General features: G+C 39.4%; 1 protein-coding gene across 1 annotated transcript in view; it reads left to right on the top strand.

Moving 5' to 3' along the window:
* Window positions 1-22,916, top strand: part of rims2a (regulating synaptic membrane exocytosis 2a) — an 839,749-nt gene that overhangs the window by 616,077 nt on the left and 200,756 nt on the right. Inside the window, exon 28 of the mRNA XM_060824314.1 lies at window positions 164-312. Within this exon, the coding sequence (XP_060680297.1) occupies window positions 164-312 (149 nt within the window). The remainder of the gene's footprint in view (window positions 1-163; window positions 313-22,916) is intronic.

Raw genomic sequence — 22,916 nt, forward strand, 5'->3', positions numbered from 1 at the left:
AGTTTTAAAAATAGGATTCCGTTGCTCTCTAAACAGCCTTCTCGTCAAATGTATATTTATGTTTTGTTTTGGAATCCATTCCCCTTTTACTTTTGGGCAGTTTTACTTACTGAAGGGATTGCTTTACTTGTTCTTACAGCATCGGCTGGGACGGGACTCTCAGCGAGGGTCAGACAATATCTCCAACAAATCATCAGACAGTGATGTAAGTGATGTGTCTGCTGTGTCAAGGACAAGCAGCGCTTCTCGAATGAGCAGCACAAGTTACATGTCTGTGCAATCTGAGCATCCTCGAACAACCAGGAAAATCAGGTGAGACCCAGTGACTTTCTGCAAAACACCGTCCGATAATCCTGTTTTCACTTTAATTGTGTGATTTATTAATTAACCAAGATCAATTTTTTGGTCCAACTGAGATGACTTATAAATATGCTCAGGAATCTGTTCAATGTTATACAGTATTGAAACTTCAGCCTGATAAAGATCTTAACATAATGCCATCAAGTGCTCAGTGTGAATGTTGACGCTGTTGCTTAGGCCATATGATGAGGTCTTAATCATGCTGACACCATATAGACAATAACACATAACAGAAGAAGTGTGAATTATTTTAGTGGTCATGAGCCCTCCTCACTGCTAACAGCTTAGAATATGAATTCTTATATGAAATCCCACAATGCCTGACATTTATCTGTAGAGTTCACCTGAAAAGCAAGTGAAGGAAATTTGGAAATACAGAACAAACCTAGCTCAGGTATATATTTGTTGTATCAAATAAGCATTTCCCCTTAAAAATGATATTTTATCTCTCTGTCATACAATGTAAACTCTACTATATATTTCCACTATTTTCTGTCTATTCCTCTCAGATGTCAATCAATCATTAAGCAGTTTATAAAATAAACTAATCTTTCAGTCACCATCTTTATTAGGAAATCATAAAAAAAGTAAAGCAGCACTTTTTGCACAAAATGTGTGAACTATTGCCACAAATTTTAAACATGCATGAACATCTCAATTTTTTTCCAATAGCTTTCTGCTGGCTGAAAGTTGTAAACATCATCTTTCCCCTCACACCTACAATGATATGGCTATTTATAAAAGTGATATTTTGCTGTCAAAGTATTATCAAGAAGTCCATGAGAGTAAGAATTTTGTTTTCCTCAGGCTGTCTTTCATCTGTGTTCTGTGCCACTGAAAAATACTCATGAAGTTGCTTAGAAAGTACTAGGTTAAGAAGAGCTGCTGAAAAGCTAGGAAGAGTGATCATTCTTCTGAAGGAACATATGTGGTTTTTGCAGATAAATCAATAACATGAAAAGCATTAGAGTAAAGTGCTTGTCTTTAAGCACAGTAATAATACCTGTCCAAATCTGATACGCTAATTTTCAGGTACAGTACATATTAAATCGATTGTAGAAAAATAAGTTGAAAGTACCTCATCAGTACCTTTCGTGTCTCAACATTAGTAGGCCTTTTCTAGCGGTTATACTACTTATGCATAGACATAATTGTTAATTAGATCATTTGTGGGATGATCTGAAGGAACAACCATCCTTCCACTGCCACTTGTTGGTCAGATAGTTGCTACCTGAACAATCTTAAGCAGAGTTACTATTTGTGACTTTTTATGGCTTGCTTTCTAACATTCCAACATTATCCTATGCAAAATAAGCATGTTAAAAATATTTAAAGATCAGAGCAAAACTAGAAATTGAATACCAATGAGTTAAATTTTCATCTCATATGTGCGAAAAGAGCACTTTGCTTGTCTATAATTCAGCTGATGCATTAAATAATCAGATTTCTTTGTGTGAGAGGAAAAGTTCAGTTCATTCAAAACTTCGCCTTTATATATATATATCAAATAAAAATCGCATAAACCTCTAATAAAATCATTTACATGAATGAAAAATGAAACAATACAGAATCTAGAACTGAACTCCAATTCAGATGCTTTGGCAGTCTCCATATGGTCCATGCAACCCCACACATTCCTGTTGCAATACAAATTTATAAAATGTGACATTTAAACCTCTTCATTAGGAAATCATAAAAAAAAGTAAAGCAGCACTTTTTACACAAAATGTGTGAACTATTGCCACAAATTTTAAGCATGCATGAACATCTCAATTTTTTTCCAATAGCTTTCTCTTGGTTGAATAAAAAGTTGGCTGATTCCTGATTTGCTGTCTGGTTAAATCAGGTGTAGAAATAGTGCTGACTCTTTAGAATCAGTTGCAACGTAAATTGTTGTGTGTGATTTTATGCTTGTCAATGTTTCTGCATTTGTTTCTGAGTTTTCTGATTATTTCTATTCTTCTCACTGTGCTGAGCAATTTCTTTGTTCCTTCATTTGTAACTAACTTCATTTTTTTTTTCTTTTTTGCATGCCTTCATTACTTTTGTGTTGTGACAGGAGATCAAAAGCATTAGAAGAAAAAAAAGAGGGAGGGGAAGAAGGGGAGGAGGAAGAGGCAGAGTTGGAGGCAGAGGTAGAGGAAGGGCAGGGGGAAAAGGAAGAAGGAAAGGAAAAAGAAAGGGAAAGGGAAGAAATAATCCAAAGTGAAGAAAAAGAGGTAAATAAGGAAGTTGGAGAAGAAGATAAATCAAAAGAAGAAGAATGTGATCGAGAGGAATGTGAGGAAGAAGAATATGAGGAAGAGAAATATGATCGAGAGGAATGTGAGGAAGCAGAATGTGATCAAGAGGAATGTGAGGAAGAGGAATTTGAGGAAGAGACAGGGGCAAGACAAAGAAAAAATGAGGATTTACAAAGGAGGTACTCTGAAAATGATGTCAGGTAAAATTTACTGAATCCTTCTGATGCAGAAAGACGCTCATAGTTAATTTAAAACCCGACTTCATCTTCTGTGTAGTTCCCTTCTCTGTGTGATAATGAGATATTTAACTTAAATTGTTTCATATTTTGAATCCCTGATAGATATTCCTGCCTTCACTGCCTGTAGTCACATGCAGCAGTTGATATTCCTTTGCTTCTGAAAGTAAGGATTTGTTAAGTATGTTGTTTGATATCCTATTGCAGACGTTCAGAATTCATTTATACAAGCCTGTGCATTTGCAAAAACACATCCAATCATAAATATGTACTTTGATCAATTTATTTTCTGGGGACAGAATTTTCAGCACAAAGCAAGAAGCCATATTTTCAAGTTGAATCAGTCAAAAAGACTGAAAAGTGACTATATGGAATAATGTGTGCCTCATAATTGGGAAGTACAGAACCCAAAGCACTTTACTATCTGATGTGACATTATGTTCCTAATTTTGACTGTACATTTGCTTGTTGAGCTGGAAGGATCGTTTTCAGATATTTCGTCACCATACTAGGTAACATCATCAGTGAGCCTCCAGTGAAGCATTTTCACTGTGTTATTACCCACTTTCTATTTGTGTGTTCAGGTTTCCTTGGGTTGGTGATGTCATTTCCTGTTCTTTTCTCTGAGAAAATGAAGCTCTAATGAAGAGTCATCTAGAACTCAAAATGTTAGCTTGCTTTTTATCCATGGATGCTGCCTGACCCACTGTGATCTCTAGCATTTTTGATTTTAAGTACGTAGGATTATTTTGTTAAAGATAACACATTCAATTATAGATTGGAGACTGAGACATGTGAATATTATTATTTTAATAAGTAGCCATGAGAAAATGGGACTAAGTTTAGAGTAAGTTGTATTGTTCAGAAGGTGCAACGTGCAAAATAACTGATTTAGCCTAATTAAAGTAATGTCAGAAAAATAATGGTGCGGCTTTCCATCTGCTTTATGAGTTTATCCGTTAAGTAGTTCTGCCAAATATGCAAGGACAACTCCGGGTTTGTTCTTAATCTGTATTGAATTTACTAATCTCAATTAAGGCAAGAATAAGTCTTATAATCCCCAGGTTGGGGAGGAGGGATGGTTACGGGGACACGTGGTGGAACTAACTCAACAATTTAAGATTTATATTAATGACTTGGAAGAAGGGACTAATTGTAGCATAACCAAATTTGCAGGTGATACAAAGATAGGAAAGCAAATTGTGAGAAGGTTACAAACAATTCACAAAGGTTTAAAGATAGGTTAAGTAAGAACAAAGAAGAAAGAAAATTACAGAGCAGGAACAGGCCCAACAAGCCCACCAAGCCTGCACTGATCCAGATCTTCCATCTAAACCTGTCGCCAATTTTCCTAGGATCCGTATCCCTCTGTCTTAAAACATCTTAGATGACACTTTCGTGCCCGCCTCTACCAACTCCACTGGTAACGCTTTCCAGGTACCTACCACTCTCTGAGTAAAGAACTTCCCACGCAAATTCCCTTAAACTATTCCCCTCTCACCTTGTACTCATGACCCCTACTAATTGAGTCTCCCACTCCAAGAAAAAGCTTCTTGTTATCCACCCTGTCCATACCTCTCATGATTTTGTACACCTCAATCAGATCCTCCCTCAACCTCAGTCTTTATCATGAAAATAATTCTAATCTACTCAACCTCTGTTCATAGCTAATGCCCTCCATACCAGCTAACATCCTGGTGAACCTCCTTTGTGTCCTCCCCAAAACATCAACATGCTTCTGGTAATGTGGCAACCAGACTTAACACAGTATTCCAAATTGGCCGAACCAAAGTCCCATATAACTGTAATATATCCTGCCAACTGTTGTACTCAGTACTCCGATGAAGGAAAGCATGCCAATGCCTTCTTGACCACTCTATTGACCCCTGCATTGCCACCGTCAGGGTGCAATGGACCTGAACACCCAGATCTCTCTGTGCAGGAATTTTCCCCCAAGGCTTTTCTATTTACCAAATATTTCGCTCTTGAATTGGATCTTCCAAAATGCATCACCTTGCATTTGCTTGAATTGAACTCTTATAAGTGGGCAAAAATTTGGCAGGTAGAGTATACTGTGTGAAAATGTGAACTTGTCCAATTTGGTAAGCAGAATACAAAAGCAAATTTTAAATGGAGGAAGATTACACAATATTTTATATAGAAGTATCGGTGTGTCCTTGCACGAGTCACAAAATGTTAACATGCAGGTTATCAAGTAATTAGGAAGGCAAATGGAATCTTGAACTTTATTGTCGGGGGAATGCAAGTAGGGCTTACTTTAGCTCTTAACAGAACATTAATGAAACCTCACCTAGTGCTGTTTTTGTCTCCATTTCTAAGAAGAAATGTAATTGCATGGAAGCAGTTCAGAGATAGTTGACTAGGTTAATTCCTGAGAGTTAATTCCTGAGAATTAATTCCTGAAGGGTTTGTGTTATGATGAATGATTGAGCAAGTTGACCCTATATTCATTGGAGTTTAAGAGAATGAGGCGTCATCTTCTTGAAAGATTTAAAAGTCCAACAAGATCGATACTTAGAGGATGTTTACTCTGTGGAAGAATCTAGAAGTAGGGGGAACTATTTCAAAGTTGGAGATCTCCCATTTATACACAGGTGAGGAGAAATTTCTTTTCTCAGTGTGTTGTTAATGTTTAGAATTCTCTTCCACAGAGAACAGTGGAGGTAGGGCATTGAACGTATTCAAGTCTGAATTAACAGAAGTTTGATTTGGAAGGATGTCAAGAGTTAAGAGTTAAAAATCACACAACACCAGGTTATAGTCCAATAGGTTTATTTGGAAGCACTAGCTTTCGGAATGCTGCACCTTCATCAGGTCACAATCACCTGATGAAGGAGCAGCGCTCCAACAGCTAGTACTTCCAAATAAACGTGTTGGACTTTAACCTGGTGTTGTGTGATTTTTAACTTTTTACAGCCTAGTCCAACACCGGTGTCTCCAAATCAAGAGTTAAGGGGGATGTGCAACAAAATAACATTAAAGTTAAATTCAAGTCAGATCAGTATGATCTAAATGAAAGGCAGGGAGATTTAGATAGGCTGTTCAACACATTGTTGGTATAATTTCTTACAACTTGCTAAAACCATACATGGGTACAATGGGTCTGGGTGGGTTACTCTTCGGAGGTTTGGTGTGGACGTGTTGGGCCGAAGGGCCTGTTTCCGTACTGTAGGGAATCTAATCTAATCTCATCTCATCTTTGTCAGTGAATCTACTGTTCATAAATAACAGTGAGCTTAATAAACATTTTGTTGGATTGTTCAATGCCACATTATCCTCATCTAAGTGCTACAGAATGAAGGATAATATAAGCATTACTGCAGCAGGTTTAAATAACCTTGAGAGGCAAAACACAAATTACTGGAATACTCAGTGAATTCTTTTTTTGTTTACTTCAAGTTGCTGTTTATTGAATACTTTATGAGATTGAGAGAAATTAAAAAAGAAAGACAATTTGAGGAAAGAGCTTTCAGTATTCTTGCTGTTAACAGTCTAAGTTACTTGCCTTGTGTCACTGTTTTATTTCAAACTGGATAGTTGTAGGCAGTGTTTCATCTCCCAGTATACAAATTACTAATGCAACTATGATTAAAACAAAAGATGAAAACTTCTTGACACCTGACTGAGTATCAGTGCCTGTTGATTAAAATGGTCGTTCAAATTCTGCTGGTTTCATACGTTATATATTGGTTGCCTGGACATGATGATCACAGCAGCCATTTTAGATCAGTAGTGTCATCTTTTAAAAACCAGAACTCTCCAATATCAAAGTCAAATGATGAATGTTGAATATTCACAGTCCATTTTCTATAATATTATAATAGTTATAAGTAACATGGGTGGGAGACAACCATATTTAACTTAAAGAAAGAGAATTACAATGAAATGATAATGGAGTTTTTGTGGGCTGGGTGGAAACAAAATATATTTCCCTCCTCACCTCTATCTGCATTCCATGGGGACCATTCCCTCTGCAACTCCCTTGTTAGGTCCACATTCCCTCCTAACACCCTCTCCACACCTGGCACCTTCTCCAGCCGCCATAAGAGATGGAAAACCTGCATCTGCACCTCCCCCCTCACCTCCGTCCAAGGCCCCAAATCTGGCCAAGATTTACTTGCGTATCCTTGAATCACATTTACTGCTCCGTTGCTTGTTCTCAAAGTGGTCTCCTCTACATCAGAGACTGAACACAAACTCACGGAATGGTTCAGGGACCATCTCTGGTATTTGCATACCAACCAACTCCACCTTCCTGTGGTCATCCAATTCAACTCCCCCTCCCACTCCCCCCATGACATGTCCATTTTGGGCCTCCTCCACTGCCTAACAAGGCCACCCACAACCTAGTGGAGAAACACCTTATCTTCCGCCTTGGGAGCCTCCAACCACATGGCCTCAACATTGAATTCACCAGTTTCCAAATTTCCCTTCTCCCCACCCCACCCCACATTCAATGCTCAAACTTGTCTTCATTCTCTTGACCTGACCTACCTGTCCATATTCCTTCCCATCTATCCACTCCACATTTCCCACAGACCTATCATAATCATCACCTACCTGCGCCCACCTACCACCATTCCACCTACCTTGCCCCTCCCCCTATTTATTTCTCAATCCCCCTCCTGCTCCACATTCCTGATGAAGGGTCATGCCTGAAGTGTCGATTCTCTTGCGCTTTGCTATGGTTTTTCCAGTGCCACACTTTATCGACTCATACTCTCCAGCATCTACAGTCCTCATTGTCCCCTGGATGGGTCGATTAGTAGGAAAAACAGTAAGCAAGCAGTGGCAGACACTTAAGGAGGAAATTCATGGTACCCAGCAAAAATATATCCCATTAAGGAGAACAGACTCAAAGAGAGGATAAACAGCTATGGCTAGCCTAAGAAGTTAAGGGAAGTATAAAGTTGAAAGAACTAGCATTGTTGTTGACAGTGATAGCCCCAAAGATTGGGATAAATTCAGAATCTCGCAAGCAAAACCCACCAGATAATAGAGAGAAAATAAACTGTACAGGCAAACTAGTGAGGAATCTAAAAAAACTGACAATAAGGACTTCTTTAAATATATGAAAAGGAAGAGAGAGCTCAAAGTGAACATAAGCACCTGAGAAAATTAATGTGAGGGAATGGTTATGGGATAGAAGGAGATGACAGAGGAGTTAGATATTTTGCATTACTTTTTATGGTGGAAGATACTTTCAATATCCAATGTGAGACTAAGGGCAGATAAATCCTCTGGCCCTGATGGCTTGTGTCCTAAGATCCTAAAAGAAGTAGCCGCAGAGATTGAAATCTTCAAAAAATACCCAGATTCTAGAGAAGTACTGGAGGATTTGTGGGGAAACACTTAAAAGGGTCCTAAGGGGCAACTGTTTTATGCAGAGGTGCTGCTGAGGAAGTGACAGAGGTTGGTACAATTACAACATTTAAAAGGCATCTGGATGGGTATATGAATAGGAAGATTTGAGAGGGATATGGGCCAAATGCTGACAAATGGGACTACATTAATTTAGGATATCGAATCAACAGGGACGAGTTGGATCGAAGGGTCTGTTTCCATGCCATACATTTCAATGACTCTATGCTAATGTCAAACTCCTATTCAAAAAGGGAGGAAGGCAAAATGTGGAAACTATAGATCAATCAGCCTAACATCTATTGCTGGAAAAATGTTGGAATCAATTGTTAAGCAAGTAATAGCATATTTGGAAAATCATAATCTAATCAAGTATAGTCAGAACGCTTCATGAAAGGGAAAACACATCTGACTATTGGATCTCAACCAGAGTGAATAGAGGGGAGTCAGTAAATGCATTGTATTTGAAGTTCCAGAAGACATTCAACAACATTCCTCACATTCCTGGTTAAGTCATAAGATAAGTGCCCATGGTGTTGGAAATAGCATATTGGAATTGGTAGAGAATTGTCTAATAGGCAGGAAACAATGAGTGGGGATAAGAAACTTTTTTTTTAGATTGATGACCTGTAACCAGTTGGGTTCCACAGGGATCAGTGCTGAGCCCACAACTGTTTACAATATATTTTTATGACTTAGAGGAAGGAAGAAAATGAATTGTTGCTAAATTTATAGAAAACGTAAAAATAGGTGCAAAGGTAAGTTGCGAGAGGGATTCAAGCAGTTAACAGAGATGTTGATAGGTTAAGTCAGTGGGCAAAAAGTTGGCAAATGTGGAAAAATGTGAAATTGTTCATTTTGGAAGGGAGAACAAATGAAGAATATTACTTAAGTGGAGAAAAAACTGTAGAACTGTCAAAAAAAACACAGAAAGCTCGCACACAGATGCTGGAGGTAATCAGGAAGGTGAGTGGAATGTTAATTTCAAGAGGATTAGAATATAAGAACATAGAAGCCGTACACTGTGGATAGAGGACGTTCGACGCATTGAGTCTGCACTGACCTTCCAAAAAGCATCCTACCCTGACCCCACCCTTTTGCTATAATCCTGCATTTAGCATAGCTAATCCACATAACCTATGGACTCTGGGAAACAAAGGAATTACTGGCAGAAACCCAAGCAGGCACTGGGAGAATATACAAATTCAAAGCAGGCAGTCACCTAAGGCTGAAATTGAACCCAGGTCTCTGGTGCTATGAGGCTGCAGTGCTAACCACTATGCCATCCAAGTAGATTGGTGTAGTGAAGTCTTACTGTATCTGTACAAGGTACTAGTGAGACCATATCTGAAGTAGTATAATTTCATTGGAGGCATTTTAGAGAAGGTTCACTAGTACAGTCCCCTATTGTATGGAATCATTGTCTTATGAGTAAAAGCTAAAAAGTTTAGAATTCTTCTCATAGGAATGTCAGATCAACCATGACCCTACTAAATGGTGTAGCAGGCTTGAGGGGCTGAATGACTTTGTTAATATTCAATTGTCCAACAGTCTAACTACAGGAATTCACCAAAGATTCTTAGACAGCAACTTCCAAAGATTCTTAGACAGCAACTTCCAAACCCATGACCATCTAGGAGGGCAAGGACAGCAGATACATGGGAACATCAGCATCTGCGGTCCCCCTCCAAGCCATTCACCATCCTGACTTTGAAATGCATCACTATTCCTTCAGCGTTGCTGGGTCAAAATCTTGCAATTCCTTCCCTATGGGGCATTGTGGGTCAACCACATGAACTGCAGCAGTTCAAGAAGGCAGCTTGCCACCATCTTCTCAAGGGCAATTCGGGACAGGCAATAAATGCTGGCCAGCTAGTGGTGTCCATGTCCCATGAGTGAATTAAAAAAAACAATATCTATTTTATCATATGGACTTTGAAATGAAATACAGTATTTTCTTCCATTCTGAGGTTTACAGACATTGAATAGTATTTATTTCAGTAGTTTAAAGTTTACTCTCTAATCTGCCAAAATGTTGCAAACTGCTGTGAGAGTTGTCAACCACATCCCATGATTTTCCATATATTAAAATGGAGTTTTATTCCTAACAATATGCTACTGTTGTAAACCTTTGGTAACACTAAGTTTAGGTACAATGGTGGACACGGTCTTTCTTATCATTGATTCACCAGGCATCTTTGCTGAAGTATAGATTAGATCAGACCAAATCAGATTTTGAATATTATCTTGGCTTAGCTGTAAGTATTTTTACCTCTAAGTCAGAAAGTTGTGCATACAAATCTCAAACCAGGTTCATCTTGAGTGAGGATTGAATCATTTAGCTATCTAACTGTAAGTGAAATATTTAGTCAGGGCACCATACAGTTCATGTGATACATGAAGAAGAAAAGGTACAATTCCCAGTAATCCTCTCCTATACCAAAGTCATCATATTTTTCACGCCTGAATAAGATATTTCATTTATATTACACTTCTTTGTGTTAAATTCAGGAGTCACATGTTTATAACCAGACAAGAACTTGGAAGCAGGAGTAAGCCTTTAGCTCTTGACCCTATTCAGACATGTTGTCAACACCATAATCAATCATTATTAATTTTTGTTTACTGTTAATTGCACTACATCACAATGGAATTATGTAGCTTGAAGGAGATCATTCTGCCCTTTGTGCTGATGCGTTCACAAAAGGATACAATAGCTAAATGGCAGATTAGAGGAGAGTTACATTTCAAGCATTGCATCATTGGACCAGATAAAACATCAAAGAACTCTTGTAAAAGATAGTGTCACAAGGCCCATGGAAAACACTCTAATCGCTGAGTTAATATTGGTGCAAAATCTGGTTTTCAGCAGTAGCTCCAGGAGTCAGTTATGGAAATGTACAGCACAGAAAGAAGCCATTGTTGTTTCAAACAAAATCCTGGGGTTATCTCTGTCCTAACCAATATTTCTTCTTCAATAACATCACAGAAATAATGATCTTGTCTTCTTTACATTGTTGTTTGAAGGAGTTTGCTGTGCAAAAACTGGCTGCCACATTCCTGCATGGTATAAGTACTTAACTGGCTGTAAAATTCTTTGAGACATTCAGCAAAATCTTGAGAAGATGATGGGGTTCACAGCCACCAGCAAGAACCCTGCAAGAGTGCCATGAAGCTTTTCTTCAGTAAAGTCCAACATAATCATGTATCTCTTGGATTTGACAGGAGACTAGTGTCAAGACTTGTACTAGGATTAAGGACACCAGGGTTAGAGGTCTGGCCTAACAGACAACCAGAGTCTGGCAGTTCCAATGAATATTCGCTGAGGCTGAGCATAGCCTCTCAATCCCCAGCTACGTGAAGAGAAGTTGGATCCAAAAGTAGGTTTGAGGATCAACAGTGTGGTCTGGGGCTGATGGCAAGTTCCAGTTATTCCCCCACTCTCTGATGTCAATCTTGCAAAGAAACTCTAACTGCCTTTGAGATCCCATGAACAAATATTTCAGGAGTTACATCTGGTGCTCGCTGTATGGGATGTTTCCCCACCTCCTTCACTGAATGTTCCCAAATCCAAGAAAATCCAGCCCATGGTATTTCAAACTTTTTTTAAAAAATTCTATTCCACAGCCCTGTTTTAGTTTCTGAATCTTATTAATGAGAACATTTAAATAGTACTATGAATTTATTTTTATCTACAAATATAGGCGCTGTTTCTAATTGTTTCAAATCTTTTGTCACAAAGCTCAATTTTTATTTATATTCCCTGAAATGTTTATTTTACTTACACTTAATGTCTGTTAATAGTGAATATTAAGCAAAGATTAGATTAGATTAGACTTACAGTGTGGAAACAGGCCGTTCGGCCCAACACGTCCACACCGACCCGCCGAAGCGAAACCCACCCATACCCCTAACCTAACACTACGGGCAATTTAGCATGGCCAATTCACCTGACCCGCACATCTTTGGACTGTGGGAGGAAACCGGAGCACCCGGAGGAAACCCACGCAGACACGGGGAGAACGTGCAAACTCCACACAGACAGTCGCCTGAGTCGGGAATTGAACCCGGGTCTCAGGTGCTGTGAGGCAGCAGTGCTAACCACAGTGCCACCGTGAGTCTTCTTGTGACCTTACATCCACCACCACCACCAAGTCAGGCAGCAATCTGTTCTCCCAAGTGAAATGTTCAATGAAAATGAAATAAAGAAAGCATTGTAATGATAACATTGAATCAGCTCATATGCCAGGGTCCTTCCACTCCTGAACTCCAGCAGGTAAGGTCAGAGTAACTGCCAGTGAAATTGAGGCAGCATTTGACCAAGTATCACATCAAGGAACCCAAAAAATTAAAGACAATACGATATGGGAAAAACTCAGCACCAGTTAGAATCATACTAAGAGAAGATGGTTGTAGCTGTTGAAGGTTTCCAAGTCTCATTGTAGGAATTTCTCTAATCTCCCTCTTGTCCTAGGCTCAGTCATCCTTAACTGCTTCATCAATGGCTTTACAGTTTTTCGGTGCTGATTTAACAGAATTCAGTAAAATTTATAGTATCTCAGATACTGAAGCAGTTTGTCAAAATACAACAAGATATGGTCATTATTTAGACTGTGTTAACTGACAAGTAATGTTTCAGACAAGTGCCAGACAGTATCCAAGAAGAATCTAACCATTTCCTTCAGCTCTGACATTCATTTACTTTACCATTATTGAATCTCACATTAACATTTGAGAGTTACCATTGACCAGAAATTTAAGTAGCTATTGTAAAAGCTGATTCTACAAATGCAGGTCAGAGGTTGTAACTTCTACAATGTTCATCTGTTGAATCCCAAAGCCTGTCCTCAATCTGCAAGGCACAAGCCATGAATGTTGTGGAATACTATTGTCTAGATGACTGCAGTTGCAGCAACTTAAGGAAGCTCAACACCGTTCAAGCAAAATATCCCAACTGATTGACAACTCACCCACAGCCTTAATAGACACTTAGTACCTTCTCCATTAATGTACATTGGCAACAGTAAGTGCCATTCACTAAATCACTATGGCAATTGGCAAGGTTCTTTCAAGAGCACCTTCCAAACTAGCGATCTCTATCATCCATAGGACTAGAGAACTTGACAAGTGGGAAGATCACTTCCTTCAAGTTCCCTTTCATATTGCACAATATCCTGACATGAGAAACCTCAAATCAGGTATAAATGCTGACGTATATAGATTTGACCAAATGGTATGTTTCTGTGCCTGATAACCTTTATAATCCTATGCAATGTTTACATAGTTGAACTCCCAAATCTCCATGTTATTTTACCTTCCTAGTTGATCCCTCTTTGGTAAATATTAAATTCTTAGTTTCCGAAGTGGTTGACCTAAAATTTGTTTAGTTAGTCATGGTCTCACAGGTGTTCTGGAAATAAAGCAAACAGTAATGAATTGTTGCTTCAGAACTTCTCGAGTAACATTAATTTTAGATTGTTTTCTAGCTGGACCTCATATATTGATAGAAATATTAAAATGGTATTAGGCATGTGCAAAATGCCAGGGACTAAACATTTGACTGTGCTGTTCTTAAGCTCCAAAGCCTGAAACCTGCCCATACCCAGTGGAGAGAAGCACCACTTAAATTTCATTCTGCACTGCGCACTCTATAGCTGTGGGGATGCTAAACCTCTGTGTTTCCTGTCAGAAACAGTGTTGAATTGCCTCAATAACTTACCCTAATCAATATGTAGATAAGTGTTCCTAGGGTACAAAAATTTCTTTAAATTAAGAAAGAATACCCATTTTCAGACTATAGATGAAAATTCATAAACTCTACATTGAAAACAAAAAATGCTGGCAATCACGGCAGGTCAGGCAGCATCCATGGATAGAAAACAAGCTAACTTTTCGATTCTAGATGATTCTTCTTCAGAGCTGACATGAAGTCTTTGGCTGACTATCAGCAATAATGTCCCATTTAGATTTAGAAGGCATTTTGTTGTATTTAACTTTTTTTTTTCTTTTTAAATTTCTGATATAACTACTTTAACAAAGAATACTGTAGTCCATCATCTTGAAACAAGAGTATCCACCTTACCATAGACTTTATGAAAAGTAGGTTGAGGTTACATTGGATTCATGGTAAATTTGTGAAATAATGAAGGTGAAGTTCTCCTCCAGATTTCACGTCAGCTCTAATGAAGAGTCATCTAGACTTGAAATGTTAGCTTGCTTTCTCTCCACAAATGCTGCCTGACCTGTTGTGATCTCCAACATTTTTTGTTTCCAGTACAGATCCCAGCATCTGTAGTAATTTGCTCCTACGTGGAATCTACAGTCTTCTATGGTTTCATTTGCATTCAGTTCATTTATTGGGATAAAATGTAAATGACTGTTTCATTAGATGTAGATCTTTTATTTTAATATAAACCCTGAAACCATCTTGATGGACTTGTTTAAATATTATTCCTTCCTTGTTTATTTTAATTTTTCTCCCAACTTTGTGGAATGTTTGATTCATACTTATTTTTTGTTCTCCCCACTCCCACTATCTATTTTCAAATTGAGGACTTTTTTTATATATGGCTGACTGTCCATAATAATATTCCATTTAGATTTGGAAGACGTTTTATTGTATTTAAGCATATTTTTTTCATTTTCAATTTCTGATGGAACCGTTTTAACAAAAATACTGTAGTTCATAATCTTGAAAGAAGAATATCCACCTTACCATAGACTTTATGAAAAGTATTTATTTCATGGTAAATTTGTTAAATAATGAAGATGAAATTCTCCTTAAATAATTTTGTGTCTTTTGGAGTTCTTCCAAGATTAAAAGTACAATGTGACAATGTTATTCTGGAGCTAGGAAGAAACATGGGACCTAATGTTCATAGGCAGTGAGGAGAGTGAGTGAAAACACAGTAAACATAACAAAATTGGAAATGTAGAGAGCCTGCTAACTTTAATGGAAGGTCTTCAGAGAGCAGTAATTGAGAATTTAGGACAGAAGTGAGAAAACATCTCTTCATTCAGAGGGTGGCCAATGTTGCATTTACAGTCATGGAAGGCTGTAGATACCAGAACATTCAGTTTATTTTAAAAAGAGATTCAGAAATGTTTAGGTGTATTGGCATCAAGGGGCATGAAGAGTAAAGAGGAATATGAGTCAGCCACAATCTTAATGAATAGTCACCCAGTTCTCTTGGAGTTTGATACTTGCACGGTTTTATCAGTGGTTGCAGAACCAGTGTTCAACAAGATTTGCTCTGGGCTCTAACCCTTAAGTTTGCTCAAGATCTTGGCCAGACTGAGAATATATACCAGGTAACCATTACAGATTAAGAGTATGACTTTGGTTCCAGTCTTCTATGAGAAGCAGTTTATGCAATTATCATTGATTGTTGTAAGAGGCTCAGACCCGAACCTACTGGGGCAGAATTGGTTGAGAAAGATTCACATTGTTTGGCTCGAAATTTTTAGATTAGAAAATGGCTGCCTGAGTGAAATCCTAATTAAGTACCCAGAAATCTTTCAGGAAGGATTAGGGACTATCAAAGGGCAAAGACCCCTTCATAGGTTGACCAGAAACCAATTCCACAATTTTGCAAGGCCCCCCCAGTGTCATTTCCTTTAAGACTAATGGTAGAGTTGATAGTCAGGAGGCTGGAAAATGAAAGAATTAATAACCCAGTGTAGTTTGTGGAATGGGCAGCACTGGTCATACAAATTGTGAAGCCTGATGGCTTGGTTCACTTTTATGGGGATTTTAAGCAAACAGTAAGCTGTTTCTCACAACTGGATAAATATCCAATCCCTTGCATAAAGAACTTCAGTACAAAACTGTCAGGGAGGCTGTCCTTAATGAAGCTGGACATGAGTCAAGCCTACTAGTAATTGCAGCTAGATGAGGAGACCCAGACGAGGGCCACATTAATACCTATAACGATTTGTACCAATATACAAGATTGCCATTTGGGGTATCATCAGCCTGCATCCTTTTCCAGTGGGCAATGGAGGACATTTTACAAAGACTACCTTGGTTGACATTTATCTGGATAACATGCTGACACCTAGGAAGACCAATGAAGAGCACTTGGAAAGCTTGGATATAGTGCTTAAATGTTTCTCCCAGGTGGGGGTTGTGAATGACCATCACAACCAGGATTGAAACCTTTTTAGACCCGGTGACATCAGATTACCATAGAGAATGGCATATTACTATTAGGAGCAAGACTAATTGATTGTCCCAAGTAAAGGTTGGTGCCAGATACCAGTTGAACTCCTCCAGAGTCATCCAGAAGTTTCCAAAATGAAGATATTGACAAGATGTTATGCCTGTGGGACAGGATTAGATGCTGAAATAGCTACATTGATGGGCCGGTGCCCAGAGTGTCAAGAAGGACAAAAATTCCTGCTGGCAGTGCCCCTACATTCATGGGAACAGCCAAGTAAACCAGTTACATGTCAACTGTACCAGTCCTTTCATGGGTGTAATGTTCCTGATCGTTGTGGATGCCCCATCAAAGTAATTGGACGTGCTTAGATTTAATTCCACGAATGATGATGATTGAAATGCCCCAAGGATCATTTATGAAATGTGTACGCCCAGAAGTATTGGTCACAGAGAATGGGACATCACTTACGAGCAGAGAGTTTGAATACTTCCGTAAGTTGAACAGCATTTGCCATGTTCAGACAACTCCGATGGTCTAGTGGAAAGAGCAGTCCAAACATTGATGGCAGGCTAGAAGAAGCAGCACTTACAGCTGCACTTGATACTAAACTAACCCACTTCCAGTTCGATTATTGGATCATCCCTCACAGAACTATAAAGATAGTTCCAGCAGAATTCCTGATAGGGAGAGGACATTAATGTGTCCACAGCAACAATATCAAAAGTAAGAGTCTGGACCATTAGTCAAGGACTAATGTATTCTGAACATTGCAATACATCAGGGAAGGGAAAAGCTTTCTGGGCAGTTTGACCACGAGGCAATCATGCTCATTAGGCTAGGTACTTCAGGCTTGGTTTATAGTCAAGAACAGGCTGATATGACTGAGTGAGGCAAATATGAGAAACCAGAGCTTAACATTGATGAACTTGCAGCACTGGTAATTGTCCAAGTTGTAAAAATCAAGCATTTTTACAGCACAGGAAAATGTCCTTCAGCCCATCAAGTCCATGCCGGTCATCAGGCATCCACCTATTCTAATCCCTTCACATTGTATACTAAGGTATTCAAATGTTCATTTAAATACTTCTTAAATGTCTCACGGTTCCTGCCTGTATCACCCTTTTAGGTATGGTTGGGAAGATGAACTCAGTGTTGAGTCCTCCGGACTGTAGGCAGAAGATGATATGTTGTTCCTCCAATTTGCGGAATGATTCACTGTGGCAGTGGAGGAGACCAAGCATGGACATGTGGGAGAGGGAGTGGGAAGGGAAATTGAAATGGATGGTCACTGGGAGGTCAGGTCAGCCCTTACTGGCCCGACTGAGATGCTCGGCGAAACGTGCCCTTGGTTTATGGTTTGTCTCCCGATGTAGAGAAGACCACATTAGGAGCATTGGATACAATAAACTAGATTGGAGAAGATACAGGTGAACCTCTGTCTCACCCGGAAGGACTGTCTGGGGCTCTGGATGGAGGTGAGGGAGGTGGTGTGCCAGCAGGTTTCGTATCTTTTACAGTTGCAGGGGAAGGTACTGGGAGGTTGGTGGGGAGGGCGGTGCGAACCAAGGAGTTGTGAAGGGAATGATCCTGTGGAAGGCAGAGAGGCTTGGGGAGGGGAAGACATGCTTGGTAGCGGGGTCTTTTGGAGTTGGTAGAAGTCTTTGAGGATGATACGTACATTGGTGGGGTGGTAGGTGAGGGCAAGGGTGACTCTGTCTTTATCGTGTTTAGACAGGGTGGGATTTAGAACAGTGGACTGGGGAATGGAGGTGATACAGTGGAGGGCTGTCTGGATGACAGAGGGAAAAAACATCTGGGATGCTTAGGAGTGGAGCCTGAGGAATTGGGGAAACAGGATTGAGTTTTTACAGTATATGAGATGGGAGGAGGTGTAGTCCAGGTAGTTAAGAGAATTGTGGGTTTGTATAAATGTTAATATGTAAACTGTCACCAGAGATAGAAATGGAGGGGTCAAGGAATGGGAAGGAGGTGTCCAAGATAAACTAAATGATTTTAAGGGCAAGGTGGAGGTTGGTAAAGTCGATGAACTGTTCCAGTTCAGCCTGGGTTCAGGATGCAGCTCTGATGCAGTCATCAGTGTAACAATGGCAGAGTTGGGGGATAGTACCTGTGTATGTACTGAAGAGGGACTGTCCATGGCCAACCCCTGAATTTGGAGGAAATGGGAAGACCTGACATCATGAAGTTGTTACATATCATTACATGCCCCCATTCAGTATGTTTATAGCTGTGGAGCACTGCAGGGATGTGTAAATTAGATTGGGTGTCCAGCCCAACCCTTAGCAACCATCCTGACTTTACCCCTAAAATATATGAGGTTGGCAGCTGTCAACAAGCCTATTGACCTAAAGAATTCATTGTTGCTAGCTATTAAAGGGCTGGCATGGACAGTCAGTTTAGAATAGTCAGGCCATTTGAAAAGGCCAATATAAAAATGCAGGAAGGAAGCAAGGAGAGGGATGCCCTGAATGTATGCCCACCCCCTACTCCAACATGATACCCCTCCCTCGTTCTCGAATGCAACAGGCCTGTTGAAAGGGGTTCCACTTTCTCCCTACCTATCCTGAAATCCCAGGAGTTATCTCCTTATGGCAACCTCCAATTTTTCCATGCAGTCCTTACAGCATCCATCTAGTGTTCCTGGAAGTGATGGTGCTGCTGGAAGTGATGGAGTTGCTAGACAGTTCCAAATGGCTGTCAGAAGTGTTGAGTAAGTCCAGCATTTTCTGTTCTTGTTCGAGGTCTCTAGCATCTGCAGTGCCTTGCTTTTATCTTGTTTGGAACAATATTGGTGTTCCTTCACTATTGCTATGCTAGGTCCTGGAATTCCCAGAGTACCAGCACTCCCCTCCTAAAAGTACTAACACCACATGGACAGGAATAATTCACAAAGGCTGCTCACTACCACTTTCTCAAGGGCAATGCGGAATGAGGAGTCAATGCTGGCCCAGTCAGCAATACCTGTATCTCATGAATGAACAAAAAGTACATGGACAGGTTGGACTGAATCTAAGTGCTTGGAATTCTATTTAATCATATTTTTCCCTTCTGCTGGTGCCTTACATGGCATAAATTTAGTTACAACATTTCTATCTGTTCTGTAATCAAAACTGCAGCCAAACAGCTTTTTGATCGACAAAGTTAGAATCAAAGTACAAGCAATACTGATTTCATGACGGCGTGTATATTAAACCAAGCAATGTGATTCTTAAATATGATGGCAAGTTCTTAATTTAGTTCAGACTGTGTTTAATTATTATTTAATGGATTGCACATTAAGCAATTGTGGTGGTTGGGAACTGATGTGATTAATAAGGGTAATTTTGAATTTAGTATCACTCTATAGCTCTGACTTCATAACCTCATTTGAGAATGATACCAATTATCTCATTTGTATTCAGGGTAACTTATATGGAATCCATATTTACATCTCATAACTTGAAATTTAAAAATGAAACAAAAATTTTGTTTCCTTTCTCTCCTTCAAATTTTCACCATTTTTCTTGAAAAAGGTTGAATCCTGCAGGGTAGTTTGAATGGTGCCAGTTGTTCTGTTGTAACTCACCCATTCTGGAATTCCATATGTCGATAGTTTAGACAGTAGGTGTCAGAATGTTAAAGTGTTAATTACTTTATCAGAAAATGTCAATCTTTGTTATACATTTGTAGTTTACTCAAATAATATTCACAAAGTTGAGTCACAATTCTATGTTCATCTCTAATCTCTGGTTTGGAGCATACGTTTCACATATCAGTTCATTTCGGCCTGTAAGCATTCCCAAAAAAGTTTTCATTACTAGGTTTCACCTCTGAATCAATGGGGAGCCAAACTATGTTTCAAACATAACAATGAATATAAACTACAGAGTTTGTTAATTGCTTTTATTGTAATCATAATATTGAAGAACATGTACAGTAATAAAACTAGTCACACATTAATAAATGAACACAATTGTAATGCATTATTGTCATTCTGAGTATTTCCTACTGCAACATGAAATGCCATGAAAAGTAACATGAGTATAAAGATAATTACCTGCTAACTTTACAAATAGCAAAACAAGGGACAGAATTTGGATTGAAATTAGGTTGGAGAGAACTGCACCAAGCCATATTCTCATATCTCCAAAAAGTATGCAGTGCAAGGCCACACAATTCTCTAAGTCCCAAAAATCATTGCATAGGTTGTGATGCATAATTAGTCTGTGCCTATTAACTTTGACCACATGCAGTAAGCAGCCTTTCTGCTGCCTGCTCATTTAAATGATTGTAAGATGTGGTCACTGCTCAACACATGGCTGAATCCCTACAAGCCTGAATTAGGTGTGCAAAGTCTTGAGAGGTTAGTATAAATTCAGGGTCGCCTGTACTACTTAAAGCCAGCCTACATCTCTTAAAGGGAATGCAAACTTTGACTGGGATAGGTGCTGGAAATAATTGTAAGATTGAGTGTGACTTGGGAAAGATTCCCAGATCTTATGACTCCTCTTGGAGGTGCAGAGAAGGACAGAAGTCATCTATCTGAAAGTAGACGGTGATAACGAGGAAAAACCCTCACATGATCATACCTTGGCGGCTATCAACTCAGATACAAATACTGCATACTTTAGGGGCTGGTTCAGAGAAATGAGAACACCAGACATGAATGACTTGCTTTCAGGGCAAAGTGTAGCACAAAAGACATTTCACTGCACGCTGAGGTCACAAGTGATTTCTGTAGCAGAGAACTCTTAGGGACTTTGGAGCACATTGGAACTGCAGTCATGTTCTAATCAGTTTGTAGTTTAAAAGTTAAGATTAGATTATATTACTTACAGCGTGGAAACAGGCCCTTTGGACCAACAAGTCCACACTGACCTGCCAAAATTCCCCTACATTTACACTTTCACCTAAAACACTACAGACAAATTAGCATGGCCAATTCACCTAACCTGCACATTTTTCGATTGTGGGAGGAAACTGGAGCACCCAGAGGAAACCCCCGCAGACACAGGGAGAATGTGCAAACACAGAGAGTCGCCTGAGGCAGGAATTGAACTCAGGTCTCTAGCACTGTGAGGTAATAGTGCTAACCACTGTGCCACCATGCCGCCCGTTAAGTACAACAGCAGTTGTAATACCACCCTAAAAAATTCCAATATGTCTCCCTCAATCTCTATTTAGCTCACATTCCAACATGAAAATTCAGGTTCATCACACTTCACAATCCTACATTAATGCAACATGTTGTGGTTTACCCACAGATTTTATACATATTCTACCAACTTTTGAACTGCATGTAAAAGTGCCAGAAATCTTCACCAATCTTACCAACTGGAAAAGATACAAAGAACAGCAAAAGTTGACAAAAGCAAATAGTGGTAGTGGTATGTTATAAATCACTTTGGTATGTTTGAGCTACTCTTGAAGTGTGCATTTTTACACCTATGTCGTAGTCTGAAACTGTGCTTAATAATGGTAGAGTCATCAAATTACTCTCCATCATCTGGCTGACCAGAAATCTCTCCCACTTTTTCTGCTTGCCATTCTTAAAAAGAAGTCATCAGCAAGATAACCGTATGGAGAAATTAATTCTCATAAAGTGTGTGGTTTTTATCCCAGCATTTTAAAAGGAGATGAGAACATTGTGGATGTATTAACTACAGTATGCCAAAGTGTGCTCATTTCGGAATTCACTATATTGGAAAAGTGTCATTCCACTATTGAATAATTTTGGCAGAGGGAAACCAGGAAATTAAAAACCAGTTAAACCAACACATGTTTTTGGAAATTATGAGAGGGAATAATTAAGAAAATGGTGAGAGGGTTAGTGAAGTCCTCAAATTTTCACCTGATCAGTAAGATTGCTTATAGATTTGTAAGGGGTATGGTTGGCTGACGAATCTGATGGTATTTTCTGAAAAGGTGACTGAAACAGTGAACAGGGCACTGTCTATGCATGTTATTTCTATAAAGTCATGATAAGCCCTGTCCTAAGGGGCAGTTAGGTAAAATTGAAGTCCGTGGAAGTGAAAACATATTATTGATCCTTTTAGGAAATTAGCTGACAAGAAAGTGATGGGGCGGCACGGTGGCACAGTGGTTAGCACTGCTGCCTCACAGCGCCTGAGACCCGGGTTCAATTCCCGACTCAGATGACTGACTGTGTGGAGTTTGCACGTTCTCCCCGTGTCTGCGTGGGTTTCCTCCGGGTGCTCCGGTTTCCTCCCACAGTCCAAAAATGTGCGGGTCAGGTGAATTGGCCATGCTAAATTGCCCGTAGTGTTAGGTAAGGGGTATGGGTGGGTTGCGCTTCGGCGGGTCGGTGTGGACTTGTTGGGCCGAAAGGCCTGTTTCCACACTAAGTAATCTAATCTAATGAGGATAGTGGGCAGGTTTCAGACACTCAGGATGTGACTAATGGTGTCCAACTATTCTATCTTGAGGTCTCAACATTTCACTGTATTTGTTAGTGACCTAAACCATGGGACAAAATCCACATGTGCATTTAACCAGTGATTTAAAGAGAGTCA

This window comes from Hemiscyllium ocellatum, chromosome 4 (genome assembly GCF_020745735.1).
Source record: "Hemiscyllium ocellatum isolate sHemOce1 chromosome 4, sHemOce1.pat.X.cur, whole genome shotgun sequence".
Taxonomy (NCBI): domain Eukaryota; kingdom Metazoa; phylum Chordata; class Chondrichthyes; order Orectolobiformes; family Hemiscylliidae; genus Hemiscyllium; species Hemiscyllium ocellatum.